Source organism: Syngnathus floridae, chromosome 17 (assembly GCF_059516105.1).
Source record: "Syngnathus floridae isolate MCC-2025c chromosome 17, RoL_Sflo_1.0, whole genome shotgun sequence".
In the NCBI taxonomy this organism is placed as follows: Eukaryota; Metazoa; Chordata; class Actinopteri; order Syngnathiformes; family Syngnathidae; genus Syngnathus; species Syngnathus floridae.
In genome coordinates, this window is record NC_142429.1 from 3,060,415 (window position 1) to 3,081,393 (window position 20,979).

General features: G+C 49.9%; 1 protein-coding gene and 1 pseudogene across 2 annotated transcripts in view; one reads left to right on the plus strand and one right to left on the minus strand.

Annotated features, from left to right (window-relative positions):
* Positions 1 to 12: 12 nt before the first annotated feature.
* The window catches only part of prkcab (protein kinase C, alpha, b), a 44,530-nt gene continuing 23,563 nt past the window's right edge, over positions 13 to 20,979 (plus strand). Inside the window, exons 1-3 of the mRNA XM_088358059.1 lie at positions 13 to 356; positions 424 to 455; positions 15,611 to 15,693. Of these exons, the coding sequence (XP_088214185.1) occupies positions 187 to 356; positions 424 to 455; positions 15,611 to 15,693 (285 nt within the window). The 5' untranslated portion in view covers positions 13 to 186. The remainder of the gene's footprint in view (positions 357 to 423; positions 456 to 15,610; positions 15,694 to 20,979) is intronic.
* On the minus strand, positions 750 to 1,835 carry LOC148383199 (uncharacterized; annotated as a pseudogene). The gene is made up of 3 exons (XR_015853416.1): positions 1,689 to 1,835; positions 1,400 to 1,449; positions 750 to 1,328 (listed from the first exon to the last, which is right to left on the minus strand). The product of XR_015853416.1 is annotated as an uncharacterized LOC148383199 (transcript).

The following is a 20,979-nucleotide window of genomic DNA, read 5'->3' on the forward strand; positions in this document are numbered from 1 at the left end:
GCGTGAATGAAAAAGAAGCGCTTGCAGTGGTTGCCGTGGCACAGAGAGAGGAGGCGTGCGAGCAGTCAAGAGCGCTCCAGCAGGAACCGCATCACTTGACAGTAGTGGTGAAGAGGCAATAACTTCACACAAGTTGACTTTGTTGACTTTTTTTGGGGGGGGTCCCTCCCCCCACAGTCTTCCATAATGGCTGATCACCACCTTTTACATTATAACGACTCAGCCGGGGTCGGCAACAAATTCGCCCGCAAAGGTGCTTTGCGGCAGAAAAACGTGCACGAAGTGAAAAACCACAAATTCACCGCCAGGTTTTTCAAGCAGCCGACCTTCTGCAGCCACTGTACGGACTTCATATGGTGAGTTGCGCTTCACCTTAAAACGCAACTTTAACTCGCAGCGCTGACTCGTTTGTTTGCCTTGCAGGGGATTCGGCAAACAGGGCTTCCAATGCCAAGGTAAACTTTGAAAATTTATTTTATGTTGCAGACTTTGAATTGTTTGTGTGTGGCCCATTTAGAAATAGAGTAAGGTTATTTTGCCTTTTTACAAATAAAATGTACCATTTAAAATGCTGGCTTAAAAATTGGATCGACCCAGGAAGTTAGGTCAAATTGGCCCTTGTTTGTGCAAAATAAGCCAGGAAGTTGAGTCAATTGTCAGTCCTATTTTTGACTCAACTTGGCTTGTTTTGAAGCACGCATTTTTTAAGGGGGTGTGCAGAAGATTTTGATTGCAAAGGCGAAACCATGTGAAACTTGCACATTTTAATTCACAACTCACGACAAAGTCTTTAGTGCTTGACATAGAGCTTCCTGGCATAGTTGTGGTAACCAACCAGTGGGTGCACAACTCGAGGGCTGTAACTGGTTTTGGTAATTAGAAAGTTGACGCGCTCGTGGATGATGGAACGGATGATGTAGGTTGGTGACCCCTTTGCTTCCTCTGGTTCCCCTCCAGCTTGTGGAAGCCAGGCAGCATCGCGGGGCCACCAGGTGCCAAATGGCAAGTCAGTTAAGACCCAAGACCCCTCAGGGTGGAATTGAAAGACTTGCTCAAAAACAAGGGGGTCGCACCCTTCATTCTGGTCTTGATTACCAGGACCAGACTGGGCAATGTCAGAACTGCTCAGCGGTGCCGCTGGATAGACATAGCGGGGAAGCTTCCCCTGGCTGCTCGGCTGGTTCAGAATGCTTTGAGGGCTCACCAGTCCAGAGTATCTCCACACGTCGGGCTGTGTGTCGCGGGTTGCCAGATGTTGCTTGGGTCCCAAGGGAGGTCCTCACTGGTCACCCAGTTGCGTGCGTTGGGAATTTGTACATTTCCGTGATCTGTAGCGTGACCGGTTTGAGTAAATCAAAGGTTGTTTGAGTGAAATGAAATAAGCTGCAATCAGACTCACCTTGTTTTACTGGCAAACCGGCACAGAGCAGAAAACAAACCAGTAAAGCACTACAAAGAGCAAAAAAGTGGAAGCATCAGCCTTTTACCCAAAACAAATAATTGCACAAATCGGCAGTTTTTTCCCCCCAATCTGCACCACAGTGCTGCAGTTGTCAAAAGTCACATTTTCAGGTGACAAACATTCCTTGAAATCACTCCGGCATCCAGAGGCCTCAAATGAGATTTAAAAATGTCTGCCAAAAATTATGGTAGGAAGGAAGGAAGGCCAGCGCATGAATAAAACGTACCATAAAAGCGTTGTGAGAATCATGGCTGCCAGCTGGAAAAAAAAAGAGAAGCAACCTGCACCCTGAACGAACGCAGCCCTGAAATGGCCGCGGCTCACCTGCCTTTCTCCCTCCTCGCAATGACACACCTGCACCTTGACGAGCAATTGGCGCTCAGCAAGGGGCGGGTTCTATTCAAATTGAATCTCAGGTTCATTCACTTTATTTTGGCTGAGCACATTACAAATAGCAATGTGACAATTTTATGTCATTGACTTGATTCCATTTCATAAAATTGTAAACAAAGTAAACATATGGCTGCGCACGCATGCCAGCGTACACACACACACACGCACACACACGCACACACACATACACGCAGATTTTTTCTATGGCGAGTCTTCCTCATTTGTAAACGCTTTGTACTGACCTTCGGAAGGTTTCGTCAATCTGTGCAAGTCAAAATGATTTGTGTGAGTCCTAATCGGATCAATATTTTTTGTCTCCATGGAAACAGTGAATCCGATCACAATTTTAATCCGAACGCTGATCGGATTGAAGAAATTATAAACATAGCCGATTTGGTCCCATTTGAGGTGCATTGTTTGAAGCTGCTTGTCTTTGCAGCACGACTTGAGTCGCTGGACGTCTTGATCGACTCCCTTCAGAGATTCTAAAACAGTCGGCCGAGGTTTCCCGCCATGATCTAGCTAGTCAAGCAGTTTTCCTCAAACCGCGCCGCGGCATGCCATTGCCGAGACCATTCTTGCTTTTCGCTGCCGAAAATGTGCTGTGCGGTTCTGCTCGGCCACAAACGACGGCTGTCTGCTTAAACAAGGGATGTGCTCCTCACGGCACACAAAGACACCTAATGGCATCGCCTGAGTGCAACGTGGCACCTTTTTCATCATCCGTTATCATTTCCAGATGAGCAGACGTGGCGGCGATCGGGCCAAATTTGAGCATTTTGCCGACGTTGTGATCCGAGTCAGGTTTTCAGCATTGCCTGTAAGCGGCAAATTCAGAACTTTCCCGCATCATTAAAAATCAAATCTGATCAAGTCAAATGCCTGTCTCTTATTGGGAAGCCTTTCTAGAAATGTTTTGTTTCTAAAGTTAAAAAAAGTCAAAGTCCCAATGATTGTCACAGACACAACTGGGTGCGGTGAAATTTGTCTCTGCATTTAACCCATCCCCGAAAGGAGCAGTGGGCAGCAGCAGTGCTGCGCCCGGGAATCATTTGGTGATCTAACCCCCCAATTCCAACCCTTAATGCTGAGTGCCAAACAGGGAGGCAATGGGACCCATTTTTATAGTCTTTGGTATGACCCGGCCAGGGTTTGAACCCACAACCTTCCAGTCTCAGGGCGGACACTCTACCACTAGGCCACTGAGCTGCTTAAGTGTAGCACGAACAAAGTTTGCTGCCGAATGTCAGCGCAGCTGCTCGCTAACGTCCTCAGCAAGCATGAAAGCTCCATTTGGCCCGACTCCGGAAAGAGTTGCAAGGATTTATTTTTAATTCCTGCCTTGTGACATTCCCCATAATCCGGGGTATGACTGTCTGTTGGCGTCTCACTTTAGCTAGCAGCGTTTGAATACGTTGCGGCGGTTCAGCTAGAAATTTTCATTGGAGTGACTCAGCCGCTGAACCTTTAATTCGGAGAAGGAATAAATGAGTGTCCCCGCTCGCATGCATTTCCATCTTTTATTTGTTGCTTTGCATTGATCCGAAGGGAAGGTCACCGAGTGCTTTGCTCACAGATTCCTATGCGGATGCTTGTCTGACCGGTGTCCAGTCCCAGGTGGTCGCCCGAACTTACTTGGGTTAGGCGACCCGAGCCAAAGATTTTTTAAAACGGGCATTGCAGGGCTGTCATTTTAATAGCGTAACATTGTTGCTCGTGCCTATCGCACCCATCGGAATCTAATCTGGGCCCATGCCAAGGATGACGGGTTCCTCCTTCGCCACGTCTCTCGCAGACCGTCAGGAAGTGAATTGGTAGTCCGCTCGGTGGCGGTCGCCCCCCCCCCCCCCCCCCCCCCGCAGCTTCTGAACTTCGGCGTCTGTGGGCAATAACGCGGCCATCTGGAAACTTGAGAGGACAGCCTTATGTCCGTAAATAAGAAAAGTGGCCGAACGCAAGGCTGGCTCGCGACGGAGGAGGAGGAAGGAGACGTTGGCAAAAGAAGCCAAGGAGGAGCAGTCCAACGCGATGAGTCCGGAAGGGAGGTGCTCTTACCCGCTCTTGTTAGTGCCGCCGTTTGCAATTTTGCAGGGTGTCACTAACCAAAACAACAGCACCTGCAGAGACGTTTAAACAAATGAAGCCAAGAGCAGACTGGACGTCTTCGTCAACATCTCCCTCTCCTTTGTCCCTCTCCCGATTACGAAATGGCCAAAATGGAATGTCTCAAAATGGCTCAGTCCCATTCCTGTACTTGATGTTTTCAGCTTTTATCATCAACTCAAAGTCAAGCAAAAGACACCACTTCAGCCGTTTCCATAGTAACGGCGCTCCTTTACCCTTTTGTTTTGAGGACCTCCAGCTTTGGCGTCGACGCTTTGGAATATCCAGAGCGAGCCGCAAGGATTTTTCCTGCCTGCAACCCTTCATGTCATATTGTGTCACCGCGCTGTGCTTACATAACCCAAAGTAATTTGCTGACATTAAAAAGAACCAAGGAGTCTTTTGGGGAGCCACCACTCATCTGAGAGTGGGCCCTTAATTGTCGGGAGCGCCGCTGGCACCTTTTTTGCTGAGACGCAAAGCTGTGTAATAAGATGACACATGCGCTTTCCCTCATGAGCTCCCTTTCCAGCAAAACACGATTTGAGGAAACAGCAAAGACGCGCTTGTCTCTTATGTTACTCAGATGCGCGTGTGAAGCAAATGCCAAACATACGCAAATACAAGAGCAGTGTTTTATATTCTTCGCGTATTCCTTTAATATTAATTCCATATTCAGGTAATTCATCCCTTTCCAACTGTTAAGGATCGGACAGTACAGCCAACTGCGTAACGACGGACTTTATTTGAAGGGGATGATGGGAACAGCTGGCGCTGGAGCGGCGATCGGGCTGGAGAGGACAACGATTCTGCGAGGGTTTCGAGTAGTCAAGCGAGTCAATTCTCTCCGGGATTGATGAGCGAAGCAGCATCAAGGGACAGACTGGCACTCGGTTCTGCGCTGTCGGCGCTGATATAGCGCTGTCCATGAACCCGTGGCAGGTGACAGTGATTCCACTGACAGGGGGGGCGTGGCACCAGCACGTGACAGAACCCCCCCCCACAAGGGACGGCTCCCGACGTCCCCAGGAACCGAAAACAACAAAACAACAACAACAAAAAAAAAGGAAGGCAATACCCCGGGCGGCCAGGTGGAGGGGTCAGCACACCGCTGAAACGTCCGACACCTCGCCAGACGCAGGATCGACGGGCGCGGGGGCAGAAGACCCCGGTACCGGTGGGCAAGACCTCCCCGGACCCTCACCCCTGGTCCCCTCGTCCCTCCTCGGGCGCCCGCACCGAGGACCCGGTTGGTCCGGATGACAGCGATGGAACTCCGTGATGAGCGAACGGTCGAGTATCCAGCGGCTCGGAATCCAGGAGCGGTGCGCGTCGTCATAACCCTCCCAGTCCACGAGGTATTGTAGGCCCCGACCACGCCGCCGCGATCGGAGCAGGGAGCGGACAGCGTAAGCCGGGCCCCCATCGACGAACTGGGGCGGCGGCGGTGGAACGGGCGCCGGCGCCAACGCGCTTTCATGGATGGGCCGCACACGGGACACGTGGAATGTGGGATGAACCTTCATGGAGTCTGGAAGGAGCAGACAGACTGCGGCCGGGCCAATCACCTTCTGGATAGGGAACGGTCCAACAAAGCGGGGCGCCAGTTTGCGGGATCCCGCTCGCAGCGGCAAATCCCGCGTCGAGAGCCACACACGCTGCCCCACTCTGTACTCCGGAGCCGGCGTCCGGTGCTTGTTCGCCTGGCGGGCGTAGCCTGAAACAGAGCGGAGAAGAGTGGCCCGGCCCCTCGCCCAGGCACGATGACAACGGCGGACACAAGCCTGGGCCGACGGGCACGCCGCACCACGCTCCTGGTGGGCGAACAAGGGTGGCTGGTACCCGAAGACGCAGTGGAAAGGCGAAAGTCCCGTGGCCGAGCTGGGAAGGGAATTGTGAGCGTACTCTACCCAGGGAAGCTGTTGGACCCACCCGCGCTGGTCTCCGGCGGCCATGCATCGGAGAGACCTGCCCAGTTCCTGGTTCAGGCGCTCCGCTTGACCGTTGGACTGAGGGTGAAACCCCGAGGAGAGGCTGGCCGTGGCGCCGAGGAGTCGGCAGAACTCCGTCCAGAAGGTGGAAGCGAATTGAGGTCCTCGGTCTGACACGATGTCTCGTGGGAGACCGTGGTGACGAAACACCTCCCGCACCATGATGGACGCTGTCTGCTTCGCAGATGGGAGCCTAGGCAGAGGGATGAAATGCGTCATCTTGCTAAAACGGTCTACCACCGTGAGGACCACCGTGTTTCCCTCTGAGGGGGGGAGGCCCGTGACAAAGTCGATCGACAGGTGAGACCAGGGACGCTGGGGAACCGGCAAGGGTTGAAGCAGCCCGGCCGGAGGACGAGTAGGCGTCTTGTAGCGGTTACAGATTGAACAGGCTCTGACGTAGTCGCTGGTGTCCACTTGCCAGGTGGGCCACCAGAAACGCTGTGCCACCACGTACCTCGTGCGTGCAGCGCCGGGATGACAGGCCAGGCGTGAGTCGTGCGCCCATTGCAGCACGGCCGATCGCAGGCCTTCAGGGACGAACAGGCGACCCTCCGGGCAGTTGCTGGGGCCGGGTTGATCGCGTGATGCGGCTTCCACTTGGCGTTCGATCTCCCATGTAAGAGCCGCCACCCGAACCGAGCTCGGGAGGATAGTGGGAGGCGGACCCTGTCCCTCCTCCCCACCAGGAAACAAACGCGACAGGGCGTCCACCTTCGCGTTACGGGAACCCGGTCTGTAGGAAAGAGAGAACTCAAACCGGTCAAAGAACAGAGCCCACCGTGCCTGTCTCGCGTTCAGTCTCTTGGCCGATCTCAGATACTCCAAGTTGCGGTGGTCGGTCCAGACAATGAACGGAGTGGTGGCGCCCTCCAGCCAATGTCGCCACTCCTCCAAAGCCAACTTGACGGCAAGGAGCTCCCGATTACCGATGTCATAGTTCCGTTCTGAGGCTGACAAACGGCGAGAAAAGAAGGCGCACGGGTGGAGACGATCGTCTTGGCGGCTGCGTTGAGACAACACCGCCCCGACACCCACGTTCGAGGCGTCCACTTCGACCACGAACTGTCTGTCGGTATCGGGAACTCTGAGGATGGGAGCGGATGTGAACCTCCTCTTAAGCTCCTGAAATGCCTGTTCTGCCCGTTCTGTCCATTTGTATGGAGAGGCGGGGCTGGTAAGGGCGGTGAGTGGCGCGGCCGCCGTGCTGTATCCACGGATAAAACGGCGATAAAAGTTGGCGAAACCTAAGAATTGTTGCAGCCGCCTGCATGTCTCGGGAACAGGCCATGACGTGACCGCCTCCACCTTCCCAGGGTCCATTTCGATGGATCCCTCACGCACCACGTAGCCGAGGAATTTGACAAAGGAAGTGTGGAACTCGCACTTCTCTGCCTTCACGTAGAGCGAATTCTCTAGGAGGCGTCGCAGCACCGCCCGAACATGCTTGATGTGCTCAGGAAGCGAGCGGGAGAAGATGAGGATGTCGTCCAAATAAACGAACACAAATTTGTCCAGCATGTCTCGTAACACGTCGTTTATCAGTGACTGGAAAACTGCTGGGGCGTTGGTGAGCCCAAACGGAACCACCAAGTACTCGTAGTGTCCGCTCGGGGTGTTGAAAGCCGTCTTCCACTCGTCTCCCTCCCGGATGCGGATCAGGTGGTAGGGGTTGCGAAGATCCAGCTTGGTGAAGATGGTGGCACCCTGAAGGCTCTCAAAGGCGGAAGAAAGAAGAGGCAGAGGGTATCGGTTCTTTACGGTGATTGCGTTTATTCCCCGGTAGTCGATACACGGGCGGAGCGTGCCCTCCTTCTTCTTCACGAAGAAAAACCCCGCTCCCGCAGGTGAAGAGGACGGCCGTATGATGCCGGCTGCCAGGGACTCCCGGATGTACTCCTCCATAGCCCGGCGCTCAGGAGCGGACAGGGAGTAGACGCGTCCCTTGGGAGGGAAGGTGCCGGGCAACAGGTCGATGGCGCAATCGTAGGACCGGTGTGGAGGAAGAGAAGCGGCCCTGGCTTTACTAAAAACCTCCTTGAGTTCGTGATAAACTGCTGGGACATTGGAGATGTCGGGATTGTACCTGGGCGGGGCTCTGCCGAGTGGGCTGGTGGCCGCCTTCAGGCACACTCGATGGCAGCGTTCGCTCCACTGCCGTACAACCCCCACCTCCCAGTCCAGCACCGGGTTGTGCTGCCGCAACCAAGGGTGCCCCAGGATGAGCTGCTGTCCTGGGAGGGAAAGAAGAAAAAACTGGATGGTCTCGTGGTGATTGCCGGAGAGCAGTACCTTAACCGGTTCCGTCACGAAAGCCACCTCGCCAATCAGGCGGCCATCAATGGCACGCGCGGGAATGGACGGGCTCAGAGGGAGGAAGCCGACACCCCACCGACGCGCCAGGCTAATGTCCATGATGTTCCCCTCCACGCCGGAATCCACCAAGGCTGCCACGTTCTGGTCGCCCGCCGCAAGCTGGACACGTGCCTGCAGCGTGAGCGTGCTGGGACTGGGAGAGCCGGTGCTGGTCGAGCTCACGCGGATCCCCCGACGCCGCGTGAGCTCCGGCCTTTTAGCGGGCACCCCGCCACCCGATGGCCCCCTTCCCCACAGTAAAAACACAAGCCCAGCGAGAGGCGTCGACGGTGCTCCTCCGAGGGGACCCGAGCCCCTCCCAGATCCATGGGCTCGGCGGGTGGAGTGGTGGGCGGGTCCCCAGCAGACGGAGGAATGTGGCCACGCGGATTCCGCGGGGACCTCCTCTCCCGATCGCGCCGCCGCTTCCGGATCCGCCGGTCTACTCGGGCCGCCAAGTCCATCGCGCCCTTCAGGGTTCGCGGGCGATCGTAAGACACCAGTTCGTCCTTCATATAATCCGCGAGGCCGTTTAGGAACGTGCTAACGAGCGCTGGCGCGTTCCATCCGCTGCTGCCGGCCAACGTCTGGAATTTAAGGGCGTACTCCGCGACCGATCGGCTACCCTGACGCAGCGTCGCCAGTTCCTCGGCGGCGTCTTCGGCGGCGGATCCCAGGTCGAACAGGAAGAGCAATTCCTCTGCGAAGGCGTCGAAGGAATCGCATGCCGGGGCCATCCGTTCATACTCTGCCAAACCCCATAGCCGCGCCTCGCCCGTGAGGTGGGTTAGAACGAAACCGACCTTGGCTGATTCTGACGCAAACGTGACGGGCTGGAGGCTGAACATTATGCGACAGTTGGTCACAAACGCCCTCACGTGCTTGGGATCGCCGTTGAACTTTTCGATGTTGCCGAGGCGGGGCTCCGGGACGTCCACGAGCCTCCTGGCCTCGGCAGACGGGCGGTGCGGGGGTGCCGTGACAGCCGGGGACGCAGCCACCGACAGTCTCTGGAGGGCTTGGGCCATCTCCTGCTGCTGCAGCTGTTGTTGCTGACCAACCTCGATCAGGTTCCGGATGTCGGCGGACAGGCTGCTGATGGCGGTCTCGGCTCGCTCCAGTCGGCCCAATGCCGTCTCGTCGTTCGCTGACTGCATCGTGTTGGCCAGTCTGTACTGTTAAGGATCGGACAGTACAGCCAAGTGCGTAACGACGGACTTTATTTGAAGGGGATGATGGGAACAGCTGGCGCTGGAGCGGCGATCGGGCTGGAGAGGACAACGATTCTGCGAGGGTTTCGAGTAGTCAAGCGAGTCAATTCTCTCCGGGATTGATGAGCGAAGCAGCATCAAGGGACAGACTGGCACTCGGTTCTGCGCTGTCGGCGCTGATATAGCGCTGTCCATGAACCCGTGGCAGGTGACGGTGATTCCACTGACAGGGGGGGCGTGGCACCAGCACGTGACACCATCATTAGGTAATATGTGGTGCGATTGCGAGCTCTGCCTACATCCCAAAAATGCAAATGTTATAGAGTGCCTCATTGTTGGCTGGGAGTAAGTGGGGTGGGGGGAGCAGTGTGTGCGTGTGTGTGTGTGGGGGGGGTGATTGCGACAGAGAGCCAGCACCGCAGCCCAGCATTTCAGACTGGCATTTTTGCTTCGTCGTCGCGACAATACTAGAAAGTGGAGACAATTTTGAAGCCTCTTTTTTATGGAACTGTGTGTTTTATTTATTTATTTATTTTAAATCAGTCGTCTGTGGATTGTTCACAACACTTTTTTGTGTTGCGTGAAATTTAGGAGATATATTTTTCTTCACTTTGTAGAACCTCAAAGCGACCCAAAAAATAAAAGGTGCCCATCTGTGTTGTATTGAGTGAACAGACTGAATCAGATTTTTCATTGCTGCCCTGGAAGGAGGCTTGCAACTGTTTTGTTTTCTTTGGTTATGCCATTAATCTCAGCAGGGCACACTCGTGTCAGCATCCTTAATAGACCCACAAAAAAAAGATAGAAAGGACATCATCAGCATGAGACATTTAACCCCATTAACACTCCTTCCTCTTATCCACCTTGCCCATCGGTTGCCATAACAACATACAATAAGCCCTCACGTCTCGGAGAGGCGCTGAATAGATCAATAACGTTGTACCGTTTGTGCATCTGTCCGTGCGTCCGTCCGTGGGTGTGTGCGTGTTGTGCTTTGCCGTTTCCTCAGGGGGATTTAGATCAGAGCGAGTGGCTCACCTGGATGCAGCACCCCTCTGCAGCTGTGCGTAATTAATTTGAAAATGATTACATTATTTTGGCCTTGAAGAGATTTTCAGTCTTGACCTGCATGAAGCGAGCAGAGCGCCGCTGCCGGGATGCCTGAGGACGATATAGATAAGAGACAAAGAAGAACCGAGAGGCGCAGATAGAGATGAGTCCAAGTTCGGGCGAAACTACCTTAACTTCGAAAAGGGACAACATGCCTACTGCTAGCTAGCAACTCTCACGTAATGCTAACTCAGCCGGCTACATCTTCACTCTTGCTCTTTGTCATCAATGCATGCAATTAGAAACCTGTCACCTTCTTAGTATCCACCTTCTTTCCTAAAGCATCGCAAAACGCAAAAAGGAAGAAGTGTATCCTGTCTAGAGATAAATCTAAAAACATCCAGAAAGGATAAATAATGAAAATATTGCAGTGGAAAAAGAAACATATTGAGCGGGGTGGGGACACGGATGGACTCCAGCAGCCTCAGAGTAATATTTCTGCTATTTCTGGAGCTCCAAAGACAAAGATGCAGGGGGGGTGGAGGCGATGTGTGTGCGCCAGTTTTCTGAAGCGTGTGTTCGTCCTTCCTGCTCCTGTGGTGCTGGAAGCCTGTTGTGTGTGTGTGTGTGTGTGTGTGTGTGTGTGTGTGTGTGTGTGTGTGTGTGTGTGTGCGTGCGTGCGTGCGTGCGTGCGTGCGTGCGTGCGTGCGTGCGTGCGTGCGTGCGTGCGTGCGTGCGTGCGTGCACGTGCTTGCATGCATTTTGAGGGTCACCAAGTAAGAGATTGAGGCTCAGCTTTTAGTCAGCGTCACACCTCGCTCTCGCTCTCTTTTTTTTGATCTTCCATTCCATCTGTCTACATCACAGGAAACAGATTCTGTGCTGTAAACACATCAAAATATGCAAATGTGCCCCCGCGTGATCTCACACGCACGCACGCCAAGCTGAAAAGGTGTTTTTTTTTTTTTTTCCCGAAAGCTCTCAACTGAAATTAGGGTGGGAGCATTTGATTCTAGAACAGTTTGCTCGAAGAAAATGCTGAGTCGGGCAACTGACTTCATGTCAGTAATTGTCGATAAGGGAAATACAGATTTTGGTGTTTTACAGGACTGCATCAAAATATCAAAATATTTTTATAAATAAAAAAAAATCAATGGAAAGGTCGCAAGTGTTGATTGAAAGCAGATTGCAGAGCCGGACTCTGCTTCCACTAAAGGCCCCACAAGGGCGCAGATGCAAGCGTGTGGATGAACGCAGCCAATTAGCTCAACGCCCAAGATCCAGAGTGATGAGCGGAGCCATGCCCCCCCCCTCCTTTCTGTCCATCCAGCGCTGTGAATCAGCATTAAAGCTGCTGAAGCAAGACGACAGCGGAGCCGATTGCTTTGGGCTCGCAGCGCAGCGGCCAGCTTTTCTGGCTCAAGTCTCTTGACCTCAATACAGCGTGACTGCCTCTCTCTGGGGCTTTGCACTTTTCATGCCACACACGCACACGCGCACACGCACACGAAAACGTCCACTTCTTAAGAACGTCACGAAGAAGCACACAGTGGGTTTGCACTCAAATGCACTCTCCAAGTAACAATTTAGAACTGCCCTTAGTGTATTTTTGGCGCTTCAACAGGGAATCTCACCACCGAACGAACGCGAGAGAAATCGGGGAAACTTGCATCCATCAGTTTGGAGTCTTTTGGCAAAGAGTGTGTCTTGTCGTTTTTGTGTTTTGCCACCTCAAATGTCAGCGTGCGTGTCTTGGAGGTGCCTGGATGTTGCCGTGTGTGATTCTCAGCATCTCGCGTGCCTGGCCTTTGATGTGTTTCTGAGTGTGAATGTCTCTCCAACATTGTTTTTTTTTTTCTTTTCTGCAACATACAACCTGCTTTTCTACACTCGCCGAAGGTTATAGTGATTCATCCTAATTTAGGACTTGCCTCATCGCAATCTGATTCATACGGTCGCATGAGCTGGCCTTTGATTCACGCTACTTAGCTGAGGCACCACTAGAAAGAAATGTCACGCTGAGTAAATGTTCAAGATGAAGTGTGGCCAAACGCATTCGATTCGATTCAGAGCTCGCCATGTTTGTTTTCTTTGTGGATTTTTTTTTTTTTATATATATACACGATGTGACGCTCTTCGTCGAGTATCAAGAGCAATGAAGTTGAGGAGACGTCCTCCGAGGCTCAAATTGCTCTCCTGATATCACTCAGCGTGTCGTCTTGCGCTCAAGTGCGCCATAGTTTCTGTTTCTGACGACTCGTGATCATATTTTGGTGGCTGGAACAAATCAGAGTTGAGGTGAACGAGGGAGTTATGAAAATGATCCTATAAACAAAAAACTTAGTCTTCAGAGCTCAGCTTTGAAGTATGGTGAGAAAATTCAAGCAGAACTGGACTCCTTCTGTGCAATTGGAATCCCTCAAGAAGTTCATTAAGCCCACCCCCTCCGACCCCGCCATTGACTGTGTTTCAGCATTTATGCATCATTAGCTTGCTGCTTTTTTTAGCATGTGTGTTTACATGTGCGCTTGTTATCGCCTCCCGTTGACACGCCGTCTCCATTACCGTCTAATTTGGTCCCCGTGCAGCCGTGTCAGACTTGAGAGCGTCTCGAAGGCTCCCAATTAGTCAGACGCGTGACATTATGAGCGCTGTCATACCCGATACTTGGCAGGTGATACTTGGACCATCATCCTCCTTGTTTGAAAAAAATGAAACCAAAAAAATGGCTGCCTTCCAAGAAGACTGACAGCGAGTATGCAACATGATGCACAGATCTTGCTTGTGCTTTTGTGTCCAAGCATTACCATAAATGTGGAGCTGTGTGTGTGCGTGTGCGTGCGTGTGTGCGTGCGTGTGTGCGCGCGCGTGTGTGTGTGTGCGCGCGTGTGTGTGTGTGTTTATGTGTGAGAGAGTGAGAGAGAGAGAGCGTGGTGGTCATATTTGATTCATGATGCTTTGTCATTGTATCTACTGTGTGACTCATAAATGTCTGCCAGCTAAACACTCCCACCTGTAGTTTGGAATAATTGATCCCATTCTCCCCTCGTGGATTTGGAACACAAAACAAAGCAGTGATCTGCACTTGAATCTATCTGCATATTTTCAGAATTTCTAAAGAGAAAGGTTGACTAAAAGATGAGATAGGTTCACGAGTAATGGTGGGCACATGCTTGCCCTGAAAAATGTGGACAACACCAACAACTAGCAACATCAGTAAGGTGGGGGGGCAAACTAAAAGTGCTTGCCCTGAAAAACGGGGACACCAACAACTGGCAACATCAGTAAGGTGCTTATACTGGTTGCTCTATGCTGAGGATAAAGAGCATATGACTGTACCGTTTGCCAGCTAACTAAAAGGCAAAGAATTGCTCACCACCTTGTGCGCACGGCGGCAAAATGGACTCGTGCCCTGCCCTCGCTTCTTTTCTTCCTTTTCACACCACTCTGCTTTGCCTATTCAGACATCTGAGCTCGTGGGGGCCGATTGCGAGATAAACAAAAAATTCTTGAGAACTTTTCCTGCTTTTGTGTGAGGAGAAAGCTTCAGCACGCTTTTGCCAACTTCATGTCAGACTCACTGTGAAGCTTTCAAGGTCGAGCCACAGTATGCGGTGCCTTCACATGACGTCATTCTTTTTTTTGTTGTTGTTGCAGCCCATTATGAGCGTCCGTCGGCAGGTGTTGCGCTGGAGATGGTAAACAGATATGCTTGCTTGCTAAGGTTCACCCTTGAGCTCCTCAAATTTTCATGAGAACCTGACACAGGAAGCCCGCAGGAACGATGCTTGCCCGCCGCTCTCCCGCCGGCCTTTTGTATGAATCTGCCATCTTGTTTTGTTTTCCCCTCCACTGTTGGCAAGCCGATGACACAATTCCTTCCCTCTTCTGTCTTTGCACGTGTGGCATGTGCCAGCCTGAAACAGGACATACTTTGCAATGCTCTTCCCTTTCATTGTGGCAACATCTGAGGTTGCATCCGCACATCGGGGCGTCAGATCGACTGGTGGTGAATGAGCAGGTTCCGGCCGACGTGATGCTAATTGCTAACCTGACACGCCAGATTGTTAGCTTGACTCTCACATCCATCTGGGAAGTTCCCAGTAGAAACTCTTTCTAAATAAAAATGGGATGTTCCATCTCAGGAGACATCATTTTTCACGCAGCTCAACTTGCCTTTTTTCTCCAGAACAGCTGGAGCAAAGTGGTGCACACTAATGATCTGACTGATGATGAGATGGAAAAGTGGACGTGGCCAAAAGGTCTGGAGTCCGGAGTGTGGGCAGGAGAAGAAACTTGACGACTGGTCCTTACATGCCGTGACAGAAGCCAGGATGATTTGTGCTCCTCAGCTGGTAGCAGACGCTTTTCTATTGTTGTTGATGGGATGTGGAAAGATCAAGAAGAGGAGGAGAGTAAAAAAGAGCTTGAGTTTTTTTCTCAAGGATTTAATGAAGTTGTGAACAGTTTTCTTTTTTTTTGGTCTTCTGCTTTTGGACTCAATGGAAGAATGAAGAGTGCCGGTTGCTTGTGGGAGTGCACTAACACAGTCAACCATCTTCCATCTGTTGCGAGCCTTAAGGAGTCCAGAAATCACAGTTGGTGCAATGCGAGCGAGGGGATGACGAGCGTGGCCTTGTGAGATAACATTTGTGTCGGTCCATCCACACCAAAAACTCTGAGGAAGACGTGGAAGCTAAAAAAAGCTGGCTATGTGTTCCTTTGGACTCCTATTTTCTAGTAGTTTTAGTTTGTTTGTTACATTTTTTAACATTCCAACTGATATTTTAGCCCCACCACTCACAGCAACATTGTTGCTTGTTAGCGAAATAGTGCAAGATTGCACCTAAGCACTACATTTGGCCCACCTCAACTGGTTTCTCACTGCCAATGATTTCCAGAGGTGAAAAGGCAATTGGAACCACTTGTGTGTTTGTGCATTGCGATGAATGGCCCTCCTTTGGCGATAGGAGCCACCTATGTGTGTGTGCGTTGCAACGGATGGCCCTTCCATTTTTGACATCTCTTTCCCTTTTGTTTTGCAGTGTGCTGCTTTGTAGTTCACAAACGCTGCCACGAGTTTGTCACCTTCTCCTGCCCCGGAGCCGACAAAGGTCCCGACTCAGACGTAAGTTGTGAACGCTTTGGCCAATGTTCCGCCGTGCCCATCTATAAAACGAAGAACGGGAGATCATTTCTTCTTTTGGGTGGCCTGCGGTGAAGGCGTGAATTGTCAGTGACTCGATTTGCTATTTCTCACTGCTGATTACTAAAGAAGAGAAGAAGCCAGACGTTGAAGCTTTCTTTTGCTAGCGTGTTGCTTCTCGTGTGACAGGATTAAATATTCTGCGGCTCAGTCTAAAATAAGATGGCAGTGTGGGCAACTGCTTTGAAAACGCTTTTGTTTTGAAGTCATAATTTGCCTCCTAATGTGAGCAGAAACCTCAACTTGGGAGCACTTCTGCAACACACATCAATGTGCTAATGTAGCAGCTTACTAAATCTGAGCTAGATTTATGACTCAATAACACCCGTGTGTCCGTCCATCCATGGTACCACGACGCCTCCATCTCTGCTCATCATCTTCTGAACCAGTGAGGCGTCATAGCTTTCTCTGACACGCTCATGCACGCGGCCGCCCCCTTTTCACTCCCCGGGTCACCAGAATGGCGTCATGCGGCCGGCAGATGCTTTGATCAACTCGCATGAGGCAAAGGGAGCATAATTGCCTTTCATTCGGCCTGTCGTGTAGCGGAGGCGTGTACCGTTTCAGGGCGTCAAGGAGCACTCAGGAACCCGTGACTCAGGCCGCCAGTGACAATAGGGAAGCACGTTACGTGTGCACCAGAAGGGCCCAAAAGGCGTCCCTTACAAATCTAGGGCTTCATTTCATGTCAGCGCTAGATTTGCAGGAGATTACGGTTTGCATGTCACTTGCTCGCAACGCAAAATCCTGTTTGCCACCATCTGTCTTCCTCCCCTGATGAGAGACACGGCCGCGTGGCGTTTGACAATGTGTGTGTTAGCACATTTGCGTTAGCACATTTGTTCAACTTCAAATTGATTATCAGGATTTTTTTTTGTTTCAATCCAGTACCGTTCAAAGCTTGTTATGATGCCAATAAATCACGGCAACACTTTGTAAAAAGTGTCAAACTCGCTACCACACGCAGACAGCTAGCAATGCTACGTCCTTAAAAAACAAACAAACAATTTGTGTGGCTGTGCCTGTTGACTGAGAGGGCCACGTGCACACATGGAGGAGGAGATAAAAAGAAAAACCAAGCAGATCACACACAAGATTTGGCGCTCTGCTTCCAGTCCGGTAGTTCAAAATCAGCTGCAGCCAAACGTGTACAAAATCAGCGGCAGTTTATAATGTCAATTACCAGAGGCTCACTTTTGCCAAAAATGTCAACAGGGACGTGAACACACCTTCCGAAATCCGCCATGTGGCCTTTGTCAGATATGGGTCATCCAACAAAATTCGAGGCTTGCGTCACACTGACGGGCCGTCACAATTTCTTCTTTCTTCCCTTCTTTCTCCCCACACCGTTCTTGAAACATGTGCCACTTGCCACGATCGTCTCTTCTGGAAATCAACTCTTTTCTTCAGCGGGCATGATTCTTGATTGTCAAATGATCATTTAGCTTTGTTAGGATTTGTTGACAGTAACCAGAGGGAGCGTTCCACCTTTGCACTATCCATACAATATTAAGTCTCAATGTGCTCCCAACGGAGCCTAGCATCTATATTTAGCAGCCATCCTAATGTCGGTCTGGAGTAATTACATCTCCACAGCGCGGCGGCGGTAACCTGCAGCAACAGCTGGAAGAGCTGCAAACACTTACGCAATCGCAAATCTCTTTCACTCTCGATGCTCGGTGAGCAGAGATGCTCAAAGCGCCGCGGAGGCCGACCTTCTCTTGCCTCATCGACACGTGGTGGCCCTGAGATACGCCGACTTAACTTGGATGGAGACCTTTTGGCGTGTAGAGGTCGCTCCAGAGAAAAAATTGCAACATTGCCACATGTGGCGATGCACCCAACGTGCTTGCTCGACAAGTCGTGAAGCTAGAACATTTTTATCTGACAGCTAATACATTATCTGTATTAATAATACTGTATATAATACAGTAATGGCAATTTCAATTGAAAGATAATACAAGAAGACTATATCACGCAACATTGCAACATATTTCTTTGGTGGAATATTAGCTTGAAATGAAAAAAAAAATCTGTTTAACACCTGCAAGTTTTTATAGGTCAAACTTGAAACGATCTCCAAAAGGTGACACGGTGCAGGCATTTTTGAGTACGATGGCTCTGCAAGTGTGTGCGCAACTGCGAGCAATTTCTTGGCTGCGTGTTTGGTGAGCACTGCAGGTGTCCGCATTCAAAGACAGTGAGCCGCCCAAACAAGAGCGATGGCTGCTTCAAACAACACAGACTGTGTCCGTCCCCTCTCGTCTGTCCAGCCGTGCGTCAGCTAATGATGCCGTTACGTAACAGCAGCATGTGCGCTTTTTCGTTGTTAACGTTGTTTGTCCCCTTCTTCGTTACCATCGCTTCTCGTTTAAACTCGGAAGCCATTTTGCCTAAATTGAGCTGGCAGACCCGAGACGACGGTGTGACGGCTAGCTCATTTCGTTTCCTCTCCGGCCGGTCAACTTGATGGAAACATGCAAGTTTTGGAGAACTGCGACGATGATGCACCCGCGCGCTTGAAATAAGGCACGCATGCTTGAAAATGCAATTAGTAGAATTCCTCCAGCACTCTTATTACTCTGTGGGGTTTTTTCTCTCTCCCCCAGACGCCGTAGTCAGTGTGCTGGCTAATTAAAGGCTGATGATCATGAAAGATAAATTGGAGTTAATCGCACCAATCAAAGCGCATGCCAATGACGGCCGATTAATTAGTGGGCGTACGGAAGCCGTTTTCATAACCGTAAATGTGTTGAGACGTGCTCGTCTTGGCAAGGCAAAGAAACACAGCAAATTGGAGGGGCTGCGCTGCGGTGGCAGTGGAAGTGTTATAAATTGGGTCCTTGGAGGCCCCCAACGCACATACGTGCACACGCCAGAGCTGTCCCGGCCAGTCGGATGATTTAGAAAAGATCAAATCAAGGAGAATTGACAAAACCCATTAGACTCACACAGAAGCTGCTGTCAGCCACGGCTCTCACTCATGCACTCGCATGTATACTTGCTGATGGCACACGGCAAGCCCCGCCTTTTCAAGGCACACTCACGTACACTCACACATCACATAAAGTAAATACTTTATTTCCCATACGTGGTATGCTTGTTTTTTCATGTTCCAATATGTTAATGTGTTAAAAAAGCGTTTCAATACGTTTATTTCACTGTGAAAAACAGGGGAAGTAGGCATTATTTGGCTGTATTACTTTTCTGTTAGTGTTTGAGCATCTCGCAGTGACATGATCGCAAAAGGTTACAAGAAAACCACGCTTACACACACACACACGCGCACACACGCGCACACACACGCGCACACACACACACACACACACACACACACACACACACACACACACACACACACACACACACACACACACACACACACAGAGCTGCCCTAGAAATGTCAGCACAACAGTTTTTTTTAATTTGAGAGGAAGCTCGTTTCTTTGAAAGGTGGACTCAAAAAAGTTTACCTGACATGTTTACCTCTCCTGGGTATCATGCACCTGGCGTTGACTCAATTTGATTGTTACGGCTCCTCAAGAACAACCGCCCGCTCTATCTTATCCCCAAGAAAGGGACGGGAAAGGCTGGCGAAGGTGATGGGCTCTGTTAGCTCCTTGGCGATATGAAGCACAGGAATTAAAGCGTTTCAAGTGTCGCAAAGATCTTCATCCGATTTAGCTAGCTTGCTTTAATGAGTCATTTAGCAGCGGCGCACCAACGAGAGCCTCCACCTCCCCGTGAATCAGGCTGAAGTGAATGCTAGCGGATGAATCCATGGGCTCCACCTGCCTCCTGCAACTTTGCCAATGCAAATAAAAAATATTTTAGTCAACGTTGACGTTGTGCTGCGCCTTCAAATGTCATTTTTTGATGTGTCGCTTGCTGTTGACATTTCTCCAGTCCTAAATTAATTTTGTTCCTATGCTTGCGGCTAAACGGCAAGATTAGCAATGAATGAATGAATGAATCTTTATTTCGAACATGATTTAAAGAATAAAAACAAACAAACAATATATATCACTGTTCGAAAAGGAGTAGGAAGAAGCGTAGGCTTATCATGTCCTACCCCTATCCATCACTTAATTCAAATTGAGAACGTTAAAACTACAAAAGAACAAAAGAAAAACAACAAAAACATCTTATAATCCAAAAGTTTAACAGTAGTCACCTTCATTTTCCTCTTTTTGGTAATTTGCAAATATCATTCCTTTATAAATTTTTTAAAATAGAACTATATTTCTGCTTTCCTTCATTTTGTCTTCTAGTCCATTCCACAGTTACTCCATAGGATGATATGCACCTGTTCCTGAGATTGGTGCGAGCATACCCCTTATCAAAGTTAGGTTTTCCTCTCAAATTATATCCCTTATCTTTTTCAATAAATAATTTTTGAATGTTTCCTGGGAGTTTTTGAGTCTTTGCTCGATACATTATATGTGCCAGTCTAAATTTGAATAAATCCATTAGCTTTAAAGCGTTTGATTTTAAAAACAAATTATTTGTATGATCTCGAAATACAACCTCCAATTCTCATAGCTTTTTTTCTGTAGTATAAATAATGGCTTTAAAGTGCTTATGTACGCATTTCCCCATATCTCCACACAGTAAGTCAAATATGGTAAAACCAGACAACAATACAGAGTATACAACATTCTCTGCTCCAGAATATGTTTTGCACTGCACAGTACTGCAATACTCCTCGCTATTTTGGTTCTAACGTATCTCATATGAGGTTTCCAACAGTATTTATTTTCTAATATTACTCCTAAAAATTTGATCTCATAAATTTGTTCAATATTGACATTATTTATTGTTACTTGAACCTGTGTATCTATTTTACGGTTTCCAATTACCATCAGTTTGGTTTTGTCTACATTCAATAATAATTTATTAATGTCAAACCATATTTTTAGTTGGAACAATTTACCGTATTTGCCGGTGTATAAGTCGACTCGGTGTATAAGTCGACCCCCTAAAATTCGACGGAATGATTTTATGATATATCCTTTGTATAAGTCGAGCTCAATTGTTGCATTATATTAAACTTCAAAATTCAATCAGAAATATGCGAAATTTATTGACGAAATGTGTTCAAATTCCGGGAGGCCGTGCGCATGCGCAGTGGCCGGAAATAGCTCCAGCCGAGCGGATCGGCTGTTTATAAGCACCGCGGAGGAGATCGCGGAGCCTCATTCGACTTCC